The 22886-nt window shown below is 37.0% G+C and overlaps 1 protein-coding gene across 1 annotated transcript; it reads right to left on the bottom strand.

The window, feature by feature from the left end:
* Positions 1–1761: 1761 nt before the first annotated feature.
* On the bottom strand, positions 1762–22509 carry BRDT (bromodomain testis associated; the record flags this gene model as incomplete). The annotated part of the gene is given in 18 exon segments (XM_082766036.1): positions 1762–1830; positions 2519–2681; positions 4425–4627; positions 4996–5060; positions 9614–9806; positions 10976–11037; positions 11873–12016; positions 13792–13905; positions 13992–14281; positions 14355–14536; positions 15812–16000; positions 16184–16312; positions 16898–17062; positions 17064–17267; positions 18310–18482; positions 19266–19395; positions 20115–20252; positions 22318–22509. Coding segments are annotated over 18 exon segments (2805 nt in total).
* Positions 22510–22886: the final 377 nt, after the last annotated feature.

Genomic DNA, 22886 nt, shown 5'->3' with positions numbered 1-22886 from the left:
GGACCCATAAGGATCATCAAGTCCAACTCCTGGCACTGCACAGGTCTACCCAAAAGTTTAGACCACATGACCAAGTGCACAGTCCAACTGCTTCTTAAATTCAGACAGGCTTTGTGCAGTGACTACGTCCCTGGGGAGCCTGTTCCAGTGTGCAACCAATAGCAACGGAAGATACAAAGCAGCTTTTTAGGATGAAATACATGTATGTATTTTGGAGCTAGCACTACCTTTTCACCGAGCTGCCTGAAATATAAGGCTATCATTTTTATGCATACCTTCACTGTCATTTATGTATTTAAATGCAGTTTATTTCCTGTATCTGAAAATTCAGCTTTCAGCTGTCTGTAGAAACTCTTATCCAGTTATTTGTTTGGGTGGTCTGTGACAGATCCACATTACACCATTGCCAGCGTTACCTTCACTTCCAGCTTTGATCCAGGAATGTGATAGACCAGAGGTCTCCCTGGGGCTCTCCCCAGGAGATTTGAGGTGGAGATTCAGCCAGGCCTCAATGTCAACACAGCTCATATGTGAATGTGTGGAGCACAAGACAATCCACTGGGGTACAAGAAGATAATATTTTGTATTGTTATTAAACAACAAAAAAAGTAGTGTCTATTTAATCATTTACTTTACATCATTTGTGTGTTATAATGTAATATAGTTGTAGAATAGTGCATGTATATAATTTATAAATAAAGTATACATATACTGGTTGATGCATGCTTTATTTTTTCATTTATTTTATTGATGAACAAAAAAGTTTGCAAACTGTTGAACTAGAGTATCTTGATGGGGGCTCTTCTTCCCCAGCTTTTCTACAGTACACATTATATTTTGGTATTAATTCTTCAAGTCAGCCCTATACTTGGTTTACTGATAAAGCTATACGTAACCAAGAAGAAAATAGGTCTTTTAGACTAGTTCCCACTTCAGATAAGTATCCCAACATTATTAGAATCTTGCATTAATCAGAAAGCCTTTCAAACTGGAGAGAGAAGTAGAGTATTTTAATTTCTTCCCATGAAGAATCAGAACCACCTGGCAAACATGCTTGCACACTTATCCAAACGTTATGTTAGCATAAAATACATTCAACAAAAGATCAGCATGTCTGTGCCTCAATACATATACATGCGAATACATATACATATCCTGCGAATATACAGGATTTGTGAGTTAGATTTGCTGCTGAAATTACAGATTTCCAGGAAATATTGTTTTATGATTATGAGTAGCATTGCACACCCTGCAGAAATTTTCATTATGTCTTTTGTCACAGCCCAGATTCTGTGCAAATACATCATAGTAAGTGATTCTTCTAATGGAAATCACATAATTGACAAGACTGATTTACAGTAGTTTCTGTAGGTGCATATTGAGTACACTGACTTAATACAAACATGAGAATTTGGCCATGCATAGTGTAACATTCTCAATTGTTTCTGAAAAATTGATTCAAGCAAAAGAGAAAAAAATCAAGAAGCTGATATTTTCTCATGTATGCACTCAAAACATGTAACATTAATCAAAAAAACAACTACATTCCATTACACAGTGGGCTAGATTGCTGTATATTGTAAACAAGAAAAAAAAAATCTTATGATGCTTGTGCCGATGAACAAGCTTTTAATATTAAGCATTTTACAAGAGCTTAAAAGCGCTTTAAAATAGACAATGTTTAAACTCATGACTAGTACATTTTCAAAGCTGTGTGGTTGGTAGTATTGTCAAAGTTAAGTTCTACGTTAACTACAGCTTTCATTCAAGACTTTCTTCAAAACTTGCCATAACGTCACTCTGCAAGTTCATATCAATTGTGCAAGCCATCTGCAAGAAAGCAAAGTGGTGTATTTTTCAGACCAGTTAGTAACGAATACTATGCAGGCCAAATATAAAGATCTAAAAACAACCCACAAAACTTGTTTCCAAAAAAGCGTATGCTTCCTGTTACTACAAGTTTGCATAAGCACATTGCTGAAGTCCTCTCTGAAAAGCATTGAACAGGATGAAAGCTTCAGAAGACCTTTTCTGAAACTAGTATGATCTTCATCACACTGTAGTTCTTAAATTCAGTGGTACAACACTATGAAAAAAATTAAACATAGCAAATAAAAACCATTCATTACCTATACCAGTAAATGCAGTCAGTTTAAATAAAGGCTCAATTTTGATATTTCAGAGAACAGAACGGCTAGCGCTTTTGTTGACATGTTGTATGTTTGATGTTGACAAGGACTGACAACCTGCAAGACCTGAGGTTTGAAGTTATTAACAGGGCAGGGATTTCCCTTTGCATTTTGATGTTACTGTGCAATTAATTATTGTAAACTTATAGGAGTAACAAGACCAAGCTTTTCACGTAATGCCACTTGAAGATTTATTTGAGTCTTCAGTTTCATTTTCTGGACTAACTCTTCAGGTAGCATAGTTCTGTTAGTTTCAATTGCCCAGGTCCTTTAAAATAAGGCCTGATCTATCTTTATTTTATTTTATGTTTTAAGAGTCAGCAACTTACTGCTTCTCTCCTTCTGCGTTCTTGTTCCATTTTTCTAGCCAAGTTACGGTCTTGACTGAGAGTGTATGGTTGAGCTTCTGGCAGCTGTTTGGTCTTATCCTCTTCTTTTGGGGACTCGCAGTCTTTTATTGCTATGACATTCAATCCTGTGCCTTCATGGCTCCTTTAGAGAAAGGAGAAGGGACAAACATATGCTAGAAGTCACTTATTTTCGTCATAACAAGCCTGTGCAACTGAACAGAATCTGCACATAAATCAGTGAATGGCATTTGGTGTGGTTCCATTTTACATGTTAATTCATAATTTCTCTTCCCAAGATATACAGCACACACAATTTTTATGCTGTGTGATAAGGCTGCCCATGGTACATTTCCCATCTATATGTGCACAGGATTTAAATATATATGCTACACAAAACTTTAGTTTAAGTCACATTCTTTGAAAAACATACAAACTTAATTTTCTGTTGCTTTCTTGGCCAGCGATGTTATTCTTCCAACTTCTTCCTTTTCAACTAGCTATTTGAGTTTGATTTCACTAACTTCAGGCAAGCATCTCTGATGTCATTCCATAGATACTTCTCTTGCATTAAAAATGGTGTAGTTGGACAAAAAGCAGTATCATACACCAGGGAATCTTTATCATCCTAAAGACTTGCAAAGAATTATTTATAGAAGGTACAAAAAAGTGCAAAGAGGAACTGTCAGGTCTTTGGAAAAAAAAAAAAAATTGAAAAAGAAAAGATTCAGTAGCTCTGGCAACTACCTGGAACTGACAATGGTTATGCTACATGTCAGTGAGGAGGGAAAGAACCGTCACTGCCAACTAAAACAGTTGCTCTTGTAGCTGTTAGGTATAGGCTGTACTATTATCTCTAACAAGTCCTGCTAAAGCAGTAGTGCTAATGTAAGGAGAAGGAGGACTTCAAGCGAGATCCAACACACTCTAAACAAATGATCCTAAGACAGCCAGTGATGGACAGTAGCATGAGGCACTGACTCTAGAACAGGGAAAAACAGACAAGGAAAAAAAAAAAAGAGTACCAAAGAGGAAAGTTCTACAGCAAGTTTCAATAACATAGCACATAGCTATTCACAGTATTACTGCAATGTCGTAGTTAGTAGGCAGTCACTTATCCCCCTGAACTTAATAATAGACCTAATAATAGACCACAGGCTGGGATACTTACATGGCACTCACTAAAACAGTGGCTGCCAATAATTAGTGTTGAATACTACAACAGTAGCTTCTTGACTACGTTTTGAGAAAAATAAAAACAAACAACTTTGTGCATTTTGGACATGCCATTGTGCTCAGAGTGGTACAACTACCTGAAGTACTGGGTGGTTATCTGACACTTGGCAGCTGCCTAATCTGAACCACTTACTCCTGAATAGCCAAGCCACCCAGGATCAAAGTTTTGGACAGCAAGATACACATGCCTATGGCCTTTATTAACTCAAAAGCTGCTAATTTTCTCTCCTCTGACTAATCGAGTAATACATAAATACCTAATGGATTCCATAAAGGTTCTAACCAGTCATTAGTGAATTGCTGAATTGCATTAGTACACTTATTTTCTTATATTCTAAGTGCAATTGTGGAGCATCAGGCCAATGCTCCACTAGTTAGTGTCACTAGCCAGTTTATTTAACTGTAACAGCGCCCACTCTAACAGTATTTATTATAGAATTTTAAATAACGGTACCGTTTATAAAGCTTTGGTTCTTCAACACTTTTGTATCTTTATTCATGATGCGAGACACATATTGCATCAACTAAGCAGCCTGAGGCTGGATTTATGTTTCTTAGAGAGTCCACAAAATTATTCAGCTATCCAGATGGTAGAACCTGTGCATAGGTAACACATAAGCAAAAAATAACTTTTAAACATGTGGTTACAAACCTCTCTTTTTCTTGAGGAAGGTTTTGCGGTTCCCTCTCAGCTTGCACCAGAGGCCTTTTTAATTCCTGGTCTTGCCCATCCTTTTTCTCTAATGCCACTTTCCTGAATTGTTTGAAACTCTCAGCGGATGTTTTTATTGGAGCTGGAAGCATCTTCGTTTTACATAAGCTTACCCAGGAATCTATATTCCTAATTCCTGTATCCTGAAGTTATTTAAAAGGAAAACCAAGATAAACAGAAAAGGAAGATATAGAAGAAGCAATAATACAGATACTAGGGTGTTTTTATTTTTACTCTGTCGTTCATTATCTGCTTAGATCTTACATTAGCACAATATTGTTTTGAAGGACTTATTTGGGACCATCTGCAACAAAACATCCTTGCTTGTCTAGAATGTTTATGTAAATACAGTAGTCTAAACATTTACACATCAATTTTTGAGATTTTGTAGCAAAATACTTCAAAAGTCATTTATCATTTAAAGCATTTATAGCTATTCTTATCCAATCTCTTAAGCCCACCTCTCCATTTTTTAATTCCAGAAAACATGAATTCACAAGACTTCACCTACCTTTCCTGGAGAAAATTGGAATTTTGTCTCTAGAACATTTTGACCATTATGTGTGTTACAATAACCTGATGAAAAAAATAAAAAAGGGCTTTCACTTATGTTGATTTTACAGACTATGCTACCTCAAATTTAAAAGATAATATATTAAGTCATTCTATAAAGTGACTTGATTCATAGTGTAGGTTTTTCTTCCCATTTGGTTCAAAATTACAGAAACGCTCCCAGATCCAGGTATGTTTCTTCGCCTTTAAGTTGGCTTGGACCACTTTGCTCCAGTTTGGATTAGAGAAAAGAACAGAATTTCACAGAATTTCACAGAATTTTCTAGGTTGGAAGAGACCTCAAGATCATCGAGTCCAACCGATTCAGTTCAACTACAGATATGAAATTAACTCTTGGTTCTAACAAATTTCAGTTGAGCTGTTATACCTACCACGAAGACCTACCTGAAGCAAACTTAAAATGCATTTTAATTCACAGTCATGTCTGTTAAAGCTCTAGAAATAATGCAGGAATCTGAAGCTTTGCATCAAAGCATCTACAACCGTGGATTTTGAAGCATTGTGAAGCTGCTTACAGCCATACCAGCCTTTACAGAACCTCTCACTGACAAACCCTTAATCTAAGGAAAGATTATAGATAACAGTTTCACAAGTAAATCTTTTTAATAAACCACCACTGAATTCAGTGATACACAGCACCAGAATCATAACAAGTCTAAATTCAAGAGATCATTTCATAGGCAGGTAGCCTTACAGAAATGCTTGACAGTAGGATCATCTACAAAATTCAGTAAGTGTTTTAAGTAACCCATCCTAAAAATCTATTTGACCTATGCGCACTCTACACTTTGCATCAATAGATAGAAAAATAGATTAGATTCGCAGTTCCAGATTGACAAAGCTTTTGTTGTTTAAAAAACAAATACCAGCCAAAATTCAATGTGTCATCCCCTCCCCGCCCAGTGCTTCTGGTCTTTGTTACGAGGTGTTAATAATGGAAAGGTTTTTCTTAGATAAAGCTGAGAACATCTGGGGCATGTATAATTGCAGGAACAGTCAAACCAACACTATTATAGAAGGCACCACTGTTATGGAAGGGGTAGATAGCACGTAACCACTCACTCAACACTGTTAAAAGGTCTGCTGTGCAACAAAATGCTGAACTTCATATGTACTCAAAGGCAAAGTCTCCTCATTGAGTACTTATATATTAAACACAGGAGTCCCTCTACAGCTATACACATGCAAAATTGAAATAGCAAGGAATGGAAAAAGAGAGAGTGGTGCAGGAGAAATTATGTGAAGGTTAGGAATAAAAATTAAGAGGAATAAAGACTAAGCAATAAACAGTTAAGTATGCAAAGGTCAATTTTGGGCTATGTTTACGTTCCCCTACCCTTCCCACAAGCTTTATTCCTGCTTGTTTTCCCAGTCCTTTTACATACAAAATAGAAAAGCAGGATCTTGATAGTCTCATGGTAGAATTCAAGTCTTAGAAGGCCTAGAAACTTAAGGAATGATTATTTGCTTGAGCTGTTACAAGTGTTTAAAAAAATGGATTAGTATGTATATGGATGATGTGTAGATCAGGGACTATCAAGTTTTTTATTTTTTTATTTTTTTTGTTAAATGTAACTCAAGAACTATTCTTTGGCCAGGGTTAAAGAGCTCAGTGATAAGGCTGTGCCTTTTACTTTCATCAGGTTTTCAGAAGCTTGTTCCCTGCCCTGTTCAAGGGTATACAAGTTGTTAGGAGAGGGAAGACTGAAGAAGGAACAAAAATAATGTCTGTAACAGTTGGTTCTCAGCTTTGAGATTCAGTGTCCAGCTCAGTCTTCAGTATGAAATATGCACAAAGCCCAATGCAGTCTTTTGCAGTTTTTAGTGAACCCCTTCTCTTGTAAGAAGTGCAAGTTTGTCCCAGAGTGAAGAGTTAAGCACATTACTCTCAATCCAAAGGCACAGGGCAAAGAGCTCTAAAGAGCTTCTGCAGAACACAATTCAAAGGCCGGATTTCTGCAGCAAGAGGAGGATCAGTGCTCTCAAAGTTCCTGGAATACTGAGTTACTTATCCCTTGTACTGAAGTCAGAAAGTTAAGTCCTTTAATCAAAGTCAAGTGCTTTATATATTTCAAATACAGAACAAGAACATAGCATCTCTTTAACTTCCTTTTAAAAAGGAGCAAGTCAACAGAAGTGAGAACTGCACAGCATCCCATTATTTTGTAAACAGAGTGGTGTACAGACATTTGAAGTTTTATTTCTTTAAGCCAGGTTCTGTACATTTAAGGTGATAGCCTTGGTTATCAATTAGTTATTATGGTACATACTTTGCTCTTGACTTAAGGATAGCAGATCAGTGGTTCTCTCACTGTCCTTTTTTTGAAGTTTATTTGATTTGTGTATAGTAGCTGTTTTCTCAGCTTTACTCAATCAGCATTGGCAACCTGGGAAGTTATATTGCATACCTGGAAGAGGAAATTAGACTTCAAAATATACCCTGGATTGCTTAATATATGGGTTATTATACAGTAACAATATGAAGGATAGGGAATCAGAGCAGTAAGCTGTTGCCCCTCTAGCTTCTGTAAACACTAGGGTAGAAGTAGATTTAATTCATGTTATGGGAGTCAAAGTGTGTTCTTAAATTAACACTTTGGATTTATAACATGAACTGCTCAGATTCTAAGCAACATACAAAGTAAAATATAAACTGATATAAGCTCCTAACCCTTAACATGGTATGATGTGATAGGAGGTGACAGAAGGCAGCTCTTACATTTGTAAAGCTGTTTGCCCCTCCTCTACAAATCAGGATAGAGAACAGCTCTATTACTTTAGTTCAGTGGTACCTTTTCTCTGTGCAGGAGTGCATAGGAGAGTAGCCATTGAACAATAGAAGATATTGAAACTGCAATATTACTGAGACCTTAGATAGTGGATGCAAATTATAATGGGTAGTTGTTTCTTGCAAGAAGGGACAAAACATTCTTGTACTCATAGCTCCAAGAGAAGAGTTAATTTCAACCCATGGAATAAAAATAAAGGTATTAAAACCTGGCTAAAGCAGCTTTGTTTGAGACCATATTGAGAAATAATTTAATACCCAAAGATTGAAGAGATCATGTTGCTACAATAACAATAGCTTCCTTATGTAGAGTCCAACACATGCAGAGGCCTTCTAACCAGAATATTCTCCAAGTATGTATTGAGACAGACATCGACTGAATTTTTCACCATCTGATCTATAATCCTGAAAGCCCCAATTCCTATGCCTTTAGGAGCAGGAAGAAAAGCAACATTTACACAGGAGCTATCCTCCTAAGTCAGAGTTTTGTTGAACTTACAGGGATTGATATTTCTAGAGAGCGAGAACACAGTATTAATTGCTCATTTCTTTTGCACAACTGCAGGTTTACAGGGTAGGTTTTTGACTATGTCTACCAGGGCTACTTGAGTTTAGCCTGTAGCACTGAAGAGAAATAAAGGAAGCCTTATAGTACATTTTGAAGTTGATAGTGCCAACTTTCCCTTTATGTTGCAGCCCATGAATTCAGGTTCTTATTACAGGATGAGAACTACTTATTTAGTAGTCTTTTAGAGGTAAGGGCTTTGTTATAGATCTAAAGCAACCTCATTGCATCATGCTCAAGCCTAGAGTATTACATCACATCTTATTTAAAGGAGTAAGTATGTGCTTTAAAAAAAGCTATTTGAAGTGAATGTGATGGAGAGATACATTCACCTCTGGAAGAGGATGTATATTGAGTGACAAAAGGCTAGTTTGTCCTAGGAGCACTCGGACATTTGGGTGCCTGGAACATCGTGCAGAGCACATAGTTGTGATAATACCCAAGAAAATAAAGGTGACTGATTCCCCATATCTTGCAAAGTATAATCCTACATCTCAAAATTAGGTCACTGTTTACAGTCATGGATTAACTAGCTGTGAAGCTGTGTATCCTAGTTGTACTGTAAGACAGTTATTTCTATTATTTATTTTTTTTTAGTTTTTAAATTCATTTTTCAAATTATCAGCAACTAGCTCAAACTGTCTTTTACTCAAACCCTCAGAACTGTCAAAGTTAGTAGACCTTTTGATGTGATGGAGGGAAAAAGAACAGCTACTTAATCAAGTTTAAGCAACTTCCATTTGATATATCTGGATAGCAAGCAATAACCAGTTCAGAGTACCTGAGGCTCTCAAATTCAGTTAATATTGAATTTGACGTTAACTTCAGTGGTGGTGGGTTTAAGCATTTAATTCCTGCCCTAGGAAGTTGAATACTTTTTGTAACCTTAGATTCATTAAGGCATCATTTGCCATTTTGTCTCCAATTGCTGCTTCTCTTTATTGAGGGAGGGAACACATCTCCCTGCTTTAATGCTCTTCTGCCCCAGCATAAGTGCCAGAGTAATGTCAAATTCTATCTGATCATACTTTTATTTACACCATGCTCCTTATAATCTACACTCTGCAAGAACTTGTGTTATTACTCACTTGATGCCTCCAAAACTTTAAGATAAGCCTATTGGCCAGTAAGAACATCAGTTCTGCCACCCCTTGCTTCTTCAGGGTTTAATCAAATAGCATGGTTCTTGCATAAAGATATTACCTGAGGGAGACTGGGCATTTTGTTCTGGTGGTTTAAGAGATCTAGTCTGTAAGGTCTGAAGCCTCTGTAGCACACTTGGAGATGGCTGGTGCAATTCAGATGATCCAGAAGTTTGCAAGCTACTGGTAGAAGATGAGGGCTGTACTTGCAGAACAGCATCACAGGGCATCTTCTGTAAGCCCAGTGGTATTTTCTGGAAGGAGATTGAAGTAATTACTAAGTCAAATCTTAATTTTTAGTAACTATTTGACCCCTTTCCTCATTTCAACTATTTATAGGATCTAATAGCCCTTGTATTTGTAGTTCGGTGTTACTAAGGAGTTTAGGTGACAAAGCCCTATGAAATAAACTGCCCTACCTTTGTTTGATAGATACAGAAAATCACCAAATGATCACACTGCGTTTTGTTGTGAAGTATTATGTCTGCTGTTATTCTAAGTCAGTTTGGCATTGTTGTAACTGACCAAACTGCAACTTAATTCCTGTATCCTGTTTTCTCCATTTTTTTGTCGTCATTTTGCTTTTGCAGAGACTGAGCTTTATAGCACAAAAAAGCGTTGCATAATTCCTCCCCTCAAGTCTTTGACTATTATTCAGCTGATGCTTCTTCATCCTTGCAAATTCACAGGCTGGATTCCTATATCAAACTAAGTACTTTATACGAAAGCAAGTCTGTCATAAGATCATTGCAAAGCCTTCATCCTTCTTGCTTTGAAATTTGAGGTCTCCATCTCTGGAAGTTTTAAAGGAAGCTGTGAAAGGCAGAGACAACCCTGACAGGAATTAACACCCACTGCATATACAGGAATAGAGCAATTCAATCTTAGAGGCATCAAGTGTTTCTTCATACAACTTTGCTGTTGCTCAAAATGATACCACAGAAATATAGCAGAAAATACCTAGGATACTCATGCAATTAAGGTGTGTAGAAGTGAGGTTATTCATATATAAAAAATAAGCAGGGAAAAATAAGCAAGGTTTGCACAGTAGTCAATTTTATACTCAAAGACTAAGCTGGAAAGGCTTTTTTTGGTAGGTGGGAAAGTAGGGGCAAAGCATTTTCTCCTTATGTTTTCCCTTCTCCTTCATCCAACAGTGAGCTACCACAATGTTTGTGTTTGTAAGGAGTAAAACAAAAGTTCTCCCAGTACCTCAGCTTCTGTACAGCTAAATAAACTACTTTTAACAAACAAGTTTTTAATCTACTTCAGTCAGTCCTATGTAACAAGTAGTATTCAAGCTATACTCATAAATTTAACAGGAAATAAAGAGTAGAGCTTGGGAAATGTGATTTCCAATAACATTGTATGTAACAAGTAACTGCTTAGAGAAAAAACGTTATATACATTTCAGTCAGTTTACCTGAGGTAGCTCCATAGAAATTGGACAGTTCTGCCTGGTTTTAATCTGTTTTGAGCATGTTTCTGTAACAGTAAACACAGTGAGGGCAGAAAGAGTGGGAAGGAAAAGAAAGTCAGTCATCCACATACATTGCATTATTCACACATACAAGATATAAGTTGCAATCGTACCCAGAGAGCCAAACCTCACATGGAAAGAAACATTATCTTGAATACTTGAACTTGATAAAGTTAAGCAAGATCTTTGCTACAACAGTTACACTGCATTTGCTTCTCCATGCTGAAGAAGCCTGCACGGGATTCATCCAGCCTTAGACTGTTACCACGTACAGGTATCTACACCTCACATTCAGGAAGTCTATTCTGTCCCAAACAGACAAAGCATCCTAGAAGCATCACTGCAATGCTTTGATGCTGCAATGCTAGCGTCCCTTGAACAAGCTTGAGACAACTTAAGCAGCAGGGTAGAGTTTGGCTCTACAGTTGGTAGTATTAGTACTTTTGTCCCTAGGCTTAAGGACTAAACTTCACCAACAAGGTAAGGCTCTCTTTGTGTGGCATACTGAACAATGAACATAAATCACGCTTTCAAAAATGAGTAAAATAACAATCAAGTTATAGCCTGATAGCCAGATGCCCGAGTTAGATATACAGACCTCTTACTAGCAAAAGAATCTAAAATTCTTCATTGATTTTTAATCTAGAATTCTTCATTGATAAGTTTCATTTTTTTTTTAAACTCAGTTTAAAGACATTCATTTAATAGCACTAGAATTAAGCCTTCAACATGGAACAAGTAAACAAGAATGACAGATTCTTGGTAAGCATTTGGAACAGTAGGTACTAAGTCCAGAGGCAGATATTCTGCCTGAACAGAAACAAAAGGAATCTTTCTGACCTAATTCAGAGTTGCTGCTATCTGAGGAGCTAGAATCACTGCTGGTATCACTGCTGGTACTGCTGCCAGAGTCCAAGGAGCTGCTACTGTTGCTGCTGTCACTCAGTCGGCTTGGTCCAATACCAGACTCAGCATTGCTTTCAACTGAAGGACAAAAAGGAAGAATTCAGAACCCTGCAATCAGTCTTCACATACAAGACTAGGAACCACCTTAGCAGGTCTGTGCTCCCACTGGTCTTCTACCATTTCCCTGTCAGCTTAGCAGTAGATTTTAAATCTTTATAGAAGAGGGATATTTACCAGCAGCAAGCTAGTTATATCAACGAGATTAAGTTGAGGAGCTGTAACCACACAACTTGTAATCCTAGGTTATAGCCTCTGCTAAGCCAGTTCAAGTAGAATTTTCCCCAGAAGTTTTCCTGCTGGAAAGTCTGTTTCTGTTTGTTGCCACTGCCAAACTTGCACACTGAGGCCTTTATCAATAGATAACTCTTCTTTCCCAAGCCATATGTACCCCCAAATCATCATATTGTATCTTTTGCCACCTCACCACCATCTAATTGTTTTGCATCTGCAGGGTTGATTTAACTTAGTTTATATTAAAAAAAAAAAAAAAAAAAAAAAAAAAAGATTTCTGACTATAGAAGTGTGTTGCTCCAACAGAAGTTTTAACAAAAAGAAGCCACATACCTGTTTCCTTGGACACATGTCTTTGCTAAATGCCTGCTTAAGCTCTTCCTTTTAAAGAAGCCAAGTGTCACTTTTAAAGATCATCTAGCCTGTTTCCACCCTTTTCCCAAGGGTCTTAGCAACTGATTTTAGCTGCTTCTTACAGTTGTTCTTTCTAGGATGTTTTCAAGCCATTGTGTATTACCAGACAGGAAAATCGTTGCCTGAGCTTATGTTGAACACAAGCCTATGCCTTGCAAGACTGCTTCTATCACTTCAGAAAAGTGTTTTCACATAGGAGCTTAATAGCTATCCAATAAAGGGCAATAGTAGTACTCACTAGTTTAATGAGGAGCAACTTGATCTATAATAGTAATGGCCACATTGATTTGTTCTCATTCCTTGCATGAGATCCATCAGTTACTGTCAATATGGTCAAGGATGTACTGAATGTCTGGCTTTTGATATTGAAATGCATTATTGCCTGAAAAACTGAATTGAGTCTCCTAAGGCAATTCTGTAGGCCTAAAGACAGCTGTCGATACAGAAGTTCTGCTAGCACAATGGCAATAGTGAGTCTGCAGGCAAACCAGTATAAGTTTGTTATTCTTGGATCTCTGCAAGACAAAGTGAATTATAAACAAGTAAAATTGCAGGGCTTTTTTCCTCCTCTTTGTTTTCATATGTCAGGGTAAAGGATTTGTTCAGTGTTCCTTACACTGTGAAGGGATCAAAACCAGACCACTGTAAGATTCATGTCAAAGCACTGGAGTGACAGGTATTGCTTATTTCTTTAAAGAAACAGCTCTGGTACTAAATTTATTCAACCCATACTAGCCTTTTAAGGCACATGAATGCACTGGGCTAGGCTTTGGCCATCTAATCCAGAAGAATAGGATTAGGGGTAGAGATAACAGTCTTTAGTTGGATTTCTCAGTTTACCATTGGCCATCAGCTATAGCATGCCTGACATCAACTTCACCAGCCCCATTGTTGTATCTTGTCTTCTACTGCAGAAGCAAGATCTACCATCTTTACCTTAATAAAGGATTAGGTACAAGAAATAAGGCAGATATTTCCAATGAGTTACTTGTCCTGTCTAATTTGCTGCTGTGACACCCTAGGAACAATCTTCAGACTGACGAAGGGAAGCTTAAGACCCAAATATTCTGAAGAGAAAATCCCCAACAGCATAAGAGTACACAGGCACAACACTTTAAGCTATTTGTTGTGAATGAAAGTCACATTACATTTGCAGTTTCCTTTCTTCAGGTTCAGCTGACCATTGACATCCAGTAGTCTCTTCTCCAGCTCTCGTTTCCTCTCAGAATTACATTGTTCTTTTGACTTCTCTGATTTTTTAGCTGTACATGAAACAGAAGTTAACATTGCAGCAAAACAGAGAACTGGTCTAATAAGACATTTTTAAAGCATTATTTATGCTACATACCATGCTGCTTTCTTGGTCTCTTCTTCAAACAGGTTGCCACATATTTCTCTAGTTCTCTGAGTGTTGAAGCTTTTAAAGTTTCAAAGTCTATTTCTATCTCATCAGGGTTAGAGTTCCTCAGAGAAGGTTCTCTTGACTGTATTATATGGACTACTTTCCCCAGTCTGTCTCCAGGGAGTTTATTTATGTCCAAACTCAGCTGCCTTTTTTCATCATAATTCATAGGCTTGGCACCATCATCTTCTGACTTATGTGCCAACAAGATCTGCTGCGTGGTTTTCTTTGGTTGTCTGTAACAAGAAGTATACCACAGTAACAGCAGTTTAAAATAATTTAACACCCACACAAGTCCCCCACACTTACATGTTTAAAGACTGCTTTTTCTTCCACTTGTGTTTTAAGTCTTTCTTCTTTTGAATGCGGCTTTTTATTTCAGATTTTGCCTTGTTCTTCCTTTTTTCCCTTTTAGCTTTCCCTTTTTTCCTTTTCAGTCCAGGTAAGGATGCTCTGGTCAAAGCCCGTAGCTGCTGGTGAATAGCTTTAAGCTACCGAAACCAAAATAAAAAGTTGAGTCTTAAGTAACATAGTAGAAAACTATTATCTGTTCCTATAAATCACAGGAGGCTTGTGGCATCCAAATGGATATTAATAGTATTTACTTTCTAATGTTTTTCCCCCCCCACAAACATCTTACTCTTTAAACAAAGTCACAGACTAAGTATTTAGAAGAAGCTACTTATTTTATGGACGCATTTCTAAGAGCATGTCTTCCAGTATACTATGAAGAAGAGAAAAAAAAAAAAAAAAAAAAAAAAAAAAGAAACACTGCAGGAGTAATGCAGCAGCTTCTCTTTAATTTAAGCATTCATGTGTTTCCCAAATACCTGTATTTGCTAACTTGAGTTGGGCTTGGGCTTCTTCAATCTGTAAACATCAGCTATTGCTCCAGCTAGCCATATCATGTCACAAAATAACTAAGCTTTAGAGAAAGACCTAAACCTAGCAAGTTTGTTTAAGTCTTATAGGGATTAGAAAGATGAATAAAGAATGAGAACTAGAATTTAATCCCACTCAAATAAAATTCTAAAAGAGAGCCTTCTCAATAGTATTTACCTTCAGGCCTACATTTCACAAATTCATAGGATATGCACTACTCTGGTAAATAATGAAAACTTAACTAGCAGGACAAATGCTAATTTTCTCCCTGGATTGTAGATACAGCAGTAGTTTAGAGTGATATGCTCATGCAAAAACAAGACCGCTATTAGCCAGTGAAACAAAGCTATGGTATTGGCATCAGCATGAAATTCCTTTGTTTTATTTCATAGTGAGCTTTCTCAAGTAGAATTTAATGACTTGCTTTTAAGAGGTTTAAAAGCATATTCATGACTACCTAAAGGAACTACTACACCTTGAAACACTAAACATAATACCAGAGCTCTTCAACCACAAAGCAAATGACATTTAGAATCACATGCCACTAAGCTGCATACAGAGTATCTGGATGCTCTCATCCATGGTATCATGGCAACAGTCTTATTTTTGTTCAAAAGAAATCTCATCTGAAAAGACACTAGGCAAGAACACTAGACTCATGCTTTAGTAAAAATAGTTTGTATTTGCTGAGGCACTATTCACTTCCAGATTAAAAATCTTTGCAAGTGTTTTCAAACACAGGTAAAGTTTAGTATTAAGAAATCAAGATGACTGTAGAATTTTGTAAATACTGATTCATAATGCTAAGCCTTCGGATGGACAATTGTAAGAGCACTATCAGAGAGATTACACTCAGCAACCACACACTGAGTTCTAATGCTTACTTGCTTCTGAAGCTTTGCAAGATGCGCTCTTCTCTCCTTTTCAGAGTCTTCAGATGATTTCTCTTCCAAGGAGTCATCACTACTGCTGTCACTAGAATAAACTTTTCTCATTTCTCTTGTGTGTAGTGGGAAAGAAACACTTGCAGCAAGTTCATCAGGAATTTTGGCAAAGTGCATCTCAAAAACATCCTAAAGAGTTAAGTTTAGAAACAAACAGCTCATTTCTCAAAGCATTGTGAAGCTGCTGCTTGTTTTCTAGAACTACACAACATAGTAATTAGTAACATTAGTAGATGCTACTTCAGGACTTAAGATGACCAAGGGAATCTTTACTCCTATTTTGTTTCAAATCTGACTTAAACAATAACTCACCTGAAGTTTTCTTGCCATAGCAACTGCTTCATGGTCTGGAGAATTACGTTTGTAGTAGTCCATGAACATTAACCTAACATCTGTGGCAAATTCTTGTATATCTCTATATTTAAAGTTATCCATTTTTTTCTGAAGGAAAGGAAATTAAACACATTTAGAGGTTAACTTCAGAAGTACCTTTGTGCAACAGTGGATCTGTAGTAAATAATTCAACCCCAATGGATCTACCCAGTATTTTTAAGCTACTGCCGCTAATATCTCCTTCTAGAAGGGATCCTTTTCACAGAAAAAGTAAGAAGGTGTCACAGATATCCAGTGTTTGAGGCTCCAGGGCACTCCAAGGACTTTGAGGTGCAAACATTATGAAACTGCAGTTTTATAGAGCGAGAGCAACAGCATTGTGCAGACAGACTGAAGGCTATTTAATATGTTTTGTTAGCAGCCTGCTTGGAAACACTTCATGGAGAAGGGTAATTCCCACCACATCTTTAATTAGCTTTTTCAAGGTAGATTAGTCAGCATGCACATAGTCACAATGAGACAGACTTTCTGTAGTAAGTTGTGGCTTCCTGGAAGAACGAACTGTACATAGGTTTTATGCCCATTATTTCTTTCAAACCAGAAGTTGCTTTCATGACACCTCTTCAACTAAGACTTAAAATAACTACAGTAATGGCACTGGATTTAAGCAGACAAATTGCCCAGTTCCCTTACCTTAATTGTTCCTAGGTTTGTAGGACATTTGGTGATCTCTTGCTCCTCATCAAGTGAGAAGGATGCAACATCTACAGGTTTTAAGAAGGGCCATGCATATGCCAAATGTTTCTCTGAAAACATTTCTTTAAGGATTTCATTACAATGTTTTACCTGTTCTGATAACAGATTTTTTTTTAAGAAACCCATGTGACTGTTGAGAATCTGGCAAGTCCCTCTTCAGAAGCTTATTTGGTATCATGCATTCATCACCTCTACATGCTTTAATAGCTTTACTTTCATTAAACGTTGCCAAAGATTCACTGCTTGCTTTGAATATTGAAGTCATAGGAGTTGTGGTATCAGCCTTCCTCTTCACACCTTTTTTTGTCTAGAAAAAGGTAAGATTTTGTAGTTTAAAATACATGCATCCAGAACAGTGAGAGAATGGTCAGCTTTGAGACTACACGAGAAAATCTAGACTGTCAAAACTTCTACAGGTAATGAAACTAGAAGAACTTGGTATATCCACAAGTTTACATGGAGTCTACAAGGCATTACAAGCCAATGCCAAGCTTAATCTGAAATGTATGGGAAAGAAAAGTAGGTTGGTTAAAAGCTACCCACAACCTATCAAGAAGACAGTAAGTTATAAGATACCCACAAGATGAATACCATGGGAAGAGAAAGTGACTTTATTTTAAACCTAGCAGAGGGATTTATGTACAAGATTGTCATTTATTTGTACCCTGGGTTGTATTGGGTTTAGAAGAAATGCATGTACTTTGCCATTATGGTCAAACTGTTCAGTGTAAGTGTGTAAAAACCCTCTTGGAAAGCCTGGTGCACATGCCTGTTCCTCATTGGAGGAGGATAAAGCTAATCCATTACAAGCCTATTTGATTGAAATTGTCGCTGTTCACATACAATTCATATAAAAATTTGCTTTTGTGGACTACAAACACCTCTCCCAGCTAGTTAAACATGCTATTTGGGGGAATCAAGTATTTGGTTTAAATTGGAAAAAAAAAAAAAAAAAAGGAAGTTAATAAAACTTAGAAAAAAGCTTTATTTTATTACTAAAGCCTTTATTTAGACCACAAGAACAATTTTAAATCAAGATGAAACCTGCAGAAGGACGAAAGAACTTCAAGAATGAACATCTTAATTTACTTTGTTTCTAAGAAAGAAACAGTCTTTAAACCATATTTAAAAGACTTAGCAAGCAGTTATCCCAGTTTCTGCATATTTCTGAAAATTAGTATTAGCCCTGTTATTTATCAGGGAATAAGCAATTTAAGTCCTCTAGATATCTTCTATCACAGTAGAAGTTTTGAAAAGACAATGCTATAAGCATGGCTACTTTGGTTTTGCTGTTATTACCTGGAGCAGTAATTTCAATACCTTTCTGAAGGTTATTTGAGACAACTTACTTTTGTTATAGGGACTGCAGCTGGCATTGAAGAAGTCAGCTGAGCTGCAGACAAAGGAGTTAGTGTAACCTGCTGTAGCTCTTGAGTCATCACTGGAGGCTGCTCACCACTGTCAGCTTGTTTCTGCATTGTGCTCTCTTTAGTTGAGGTTCTAGAGTTGGGCTGCTGAATTTCTGGTTATTTTAAAACAAAGTTTTAAGTTATGCTTTAAATACAACAGTTAATTTCTTTCATGATCATAGTGGACAGTTTTCAATAGAACTACACCCAAGCTATACAAAGGCATTATGTATAGCAACATTGTTGTCCTTCTCTACTTGCCCCATCAGCTAGATTATTGTGCCAGGTTATGGATACTTGGCTTCAAGAAAACCATGGATTAACTTCAGAATAGAGATTAAAGAGACATCGTAGAGACGTCCTACTTCTAGTAATATTTTTCTAGCAGTGTTAAAAATTAGATGTTGAAGCAATCACTTTGTAGAAGTGAAATATTTTTCAGGGTAGTGAAGGAAATTACAAGAGCAATTAAAGACAGTCAGTGATGAGTAGTTGCAGCTGATCTCCTGGACTCTTAACTAAGCTTCCCAATATAGCTTGAAGTACCTACTACATAATTTTCTCCTAAGTTTGAGATGCCTTGACTGAATCTTTCTTCTTGTGGGCAAGAAGATTTCACCTGTGAAACTGTGCTATTACACTACCAGTGAAGTTGCCAATTCTGACTTCTCTCTCCCCTTTTCAAATATATTTAATTAGTAGAAAAAAGAAGCTATGAAAATATTATGCCTTCACTGAATCTGCTAAAGCTTCATAGCACTGTTTCTCATCTGATATGTTCTGGGAGAGGTAGAAAGCATCATGACTACTCCAGGGCTGAGATGTGGAGTTAGAGGATTCCCTGTTCCCAGCTTTTGCTTTTTTAATATGTTAACAATTCAATATATAGCCCTTACCTTCTGATGACTTTCCTTTTCTCTTTCTTTTGTTGGGAATCAGTAGTCTTTCTTCTGGTGGCATTTGTGCTATTTTCTGCATAAACACTTTCTCTAGTTCTTGGGCCATAAACACAATGTCATCACCTGGCTGCAAAATACAGTTGGTAACATTCTGAGTGCAGAAGTTGCAATAAAGTGCTACCTCTTCAACTAACCATAGTCTGTATTGACCAGACTGAAGCAAGCCACCAGTACCAGAGAGGTACTTATCATCCCTGCCCTCTAGCACTAATAGAAGTTGCTTTCATGATGAAATAATAGACCCTTTCCCTCACTGTCCCTGGGCACGGTGCTCCTTACCATATGTCCATATACTTCCCTTAGCAAAGGGAAAAGGGGGTAGAGCTGCAACTCTCTTTTTATTCCTGTGTTCTGAAGGAAGATGTTGAAGCTCAAAGATGATACTAAGGCACAGCCAACAAATATCCAAGCTCAGGCAGATGCTCATACTTCAAGGTAGGTTAGTTTAGATAAACTTAATGGAGTAGTGGAGCATAGCTCAGTATAGCTGGCCTTGAACTTGTTTAGCTCTTACATTGGGCCATTCAGGATCTGTGTAAACAATGCCTAGAAATTTTGCCAGAATACTTGTGCAGTAAAGACTATGCATTCAGTTGTTGTCACAGCAGGTTAGGCTTCACTTATGCTTTCAGTTAAACCTAGGAGCAAAGCCTTCCCCCTTTTCAAAGCAACTAGCATCAAAAAAAAAAAAAAAAAAAGACACTGACAAGGAGCATGCAGGTTGTAAGTACTGGCTGGTATTCAATCTCATTGGTTACTAGTAAGAGATGGTCATGTTTCACATACCTTGTTATATATATGGCAGTTCAAGAACATAGTTTTGAAGTCTTCAATGCATTCTGCTGCTTTTGCATAGTAATTATGTTCCAGACGCTTTTTAATTGTGCTCAGGTCCATAGGTTTCTTTATAATATTGTAGTAATCCTGTAGTTTTTGAAAGAGATAGTCACATATCAAATCTTTTAAGTATTAGGACATGAAGAATCTGACAGTTATGAAAGGTAAATTACAAGAGAAGAACTTCATTGTGTTGGATGGAATATTTTATTGAATGGAAATTTTGCACTGTAGTCATAGGTACCATAGAAGTGTTCAGGAACTCTTCACTTTCTATTTTCTCCTCACTCTTTCATGTAAGATCAAGAGTGTTCAAAACTCCAAAGAATTGTTTCCACAGGGTCCAGAGCTATACTTGTAGTAGTACTTATGAAAAGTATATACGCAATATCTTAAGGCCATTTACTTGAAGTAGCACTCCAACTTACAGAGTAGGGAAAAAAAATAATCTAAAAGACATACAATGACTTAGTTGCTGACAAAAATGGAGAAGCAGCCAAGTTTTCACTGTCGCTTATCAAATGCTATCTACTGGGTCATATTGCCTCTGCTCTCAGGTATAGTCTTGCAAGGATGCAAGAAGACTGAAATGCAATAGGAACGTGAACTATTGTGTTTGTGTCAGCAGCACTGCTACAAGCCTGTAGTTAAGATTATGAAGCCAATTCTTAACACTGTATTTAAGAAATCAGGATAGGAATATCACCACTAAACATGCATACATATGGCAGTTGTGTAAAGCAACTATTAAACAAGGCTTCTGAAGGTATTCTAACAATTTGTTTCAGTGAAATTAGAAAGCTAAATACATCGTGGCACAGACTTGGAGTTTACCAAAGCAATGACAGGAAAACTTAAATAATGCAACTAATAACCATCATCAATTCTGCATTTTCTAACAAGAAGAAAGGCAAATGAGTCAAATGCCTTCACCATCCTTGCCATGAAGCCAGAGTTTTGCTTGTTGTATCAAGTGAACTAATTCATACTTTCAGAACACAAACTTCTGGCTTAGAAATCCAGAGAGGCAGAACAGGCCTGAGGCCAGCTGCATTTGTTGCCACAATTCTGATTGAATTACCTCTAACCATAAGTGGCAGTTCCTTCCAAGAAGGAAAAAAGGTAAGATAACAAAGTCACCTTGCTTTCAGACAAACTGACCAAATTAGTTTCTCATAAGAAACAGTTGCAGGTAAAGGCTTTTGTTTGCCTAAACAGAACCAATAATTTAGTAGAATTAGTCTTGGAGATTTGAGAGATGTAAATACATTTCATTAAGCTGGAAAATAAAGAATTGAAGTAACCATGCCATGGTTTTATTTCATAAATTTCTACTCATTTAGCAAAAGCAGTACCTTCCAGGCTATTTGATAATTGACACAGTAGCATTTCACTGTCTTCATTTGACAGAAAAAGATGGGGGTGATCCAAAAATGGAGTCTAAGTATATCTAGCTTGTCACAAGACATTCTGTGCTGTCCAGGAATGTGTTAAGTCCTGCTTTTGTACCTGGCAAAGTCACAGGGCAATACAGAACAGGGACAGGAATTTAAACATGACCTTACATTTCCAAGAAGAATGTTCTACCACTGTAGTATGATTATACCATATCTCCTTTTTCTTCCCCATTTTTGCAGTCATTTAATTCCTTTAGAAGCTTTAGGGCAAGATCTCCAAGTCACTTTGAACTGTAATTACTTCTACACATCAAACTGAATCTAAATTTGCCTGTTTATCTTAGGATCAATCAGATCTGCTGTTCCATCATAAAAGTATTTACCATGTAAAGAGGTTGGCCACTTCCATTAAGAATAAAGAGTGAAAGAAAAATACTCATTATAAACAGCATTAAGAAATATGACTAAACCAGTACTTTATTAAGAAGCTCCAAAAGATCCATTTAAGTGCTGTTCATGTTTCTTACAGAAATACCGATTTGCAACAGTCTCAGAAGGGAAAAGGAGCAAAGATGCAGCATCTGGTATGAATCAGAGAGAAAGTAGTTTTCTACTGGAAGTTCTTGGAGTAATTAAAACAGTTCACATGTTACAGTAGTCTTCCATAATCTGGTGTATCATGAAAAAAGTTAAGCTAATTCACAAGTCTTGGAGTATTAGTATGTGAAATATTACATTTCCAAATTGGTTCTTACAGGAAGATTCAGTGCTGCTGCATCTACAGGCTGATGAAATGGCCAGGAAAAGTTGTGTCTCCACATGGCTTTCATGACCACTCTCTGTAAGTACTGCAATTGATTTGTTTGACAACCACCATTTTTATTGTTTATATATTCTGGTGGAGGAGGGTTAACAATTTTGGAACATTGCTGGCTTGGAAGAGACATCTTCAGCAAGGATGTATATCCACTTGTTTCAAGATCTTCATTATACATCTAACCTGTGGGTGGAAAAAAAAGAATACTATTCAGTAAAGATATCTAGACCTAATTCTCTTAGCAAAGTATCAGTACTGTAGTCACAGGCATGTCCTCAGTTTAACCAAGGCACTTTTTTTTCACATTGCTTAGTTAGATGCGCTGAACTACTAAGTTCAGTTCTTTAGGTTATAAACAGCTATATTTGAAGAGGCTTGAAGAAACACGAGACACGTAAGGTCTCCCTAGAAACACACTTCCTCATTCAGGTTCATCTACTGAAGTCCAGAAAGATATTCTCTACCTCCCCCACCTCCACAGATAGTCTTATAGGAAGACATTTGACC

Source organism: Aythya marila, assembly GCF_965140915.1.
Source record: "Aythya marila genome assembly, chromosome: 8".
In the NCBI taxonomy this organism is placed as follows: domain Eukaryota; kingdom Metazoa; phylum Chordata; class Aves; order Anseriformes; family Anatidae; genus Aythya; species Aythya marila.
Note: the sequence above shows the minus strand (reverse complement) of the source record. Positions and strands in the feature narration are given on the sequence as shown.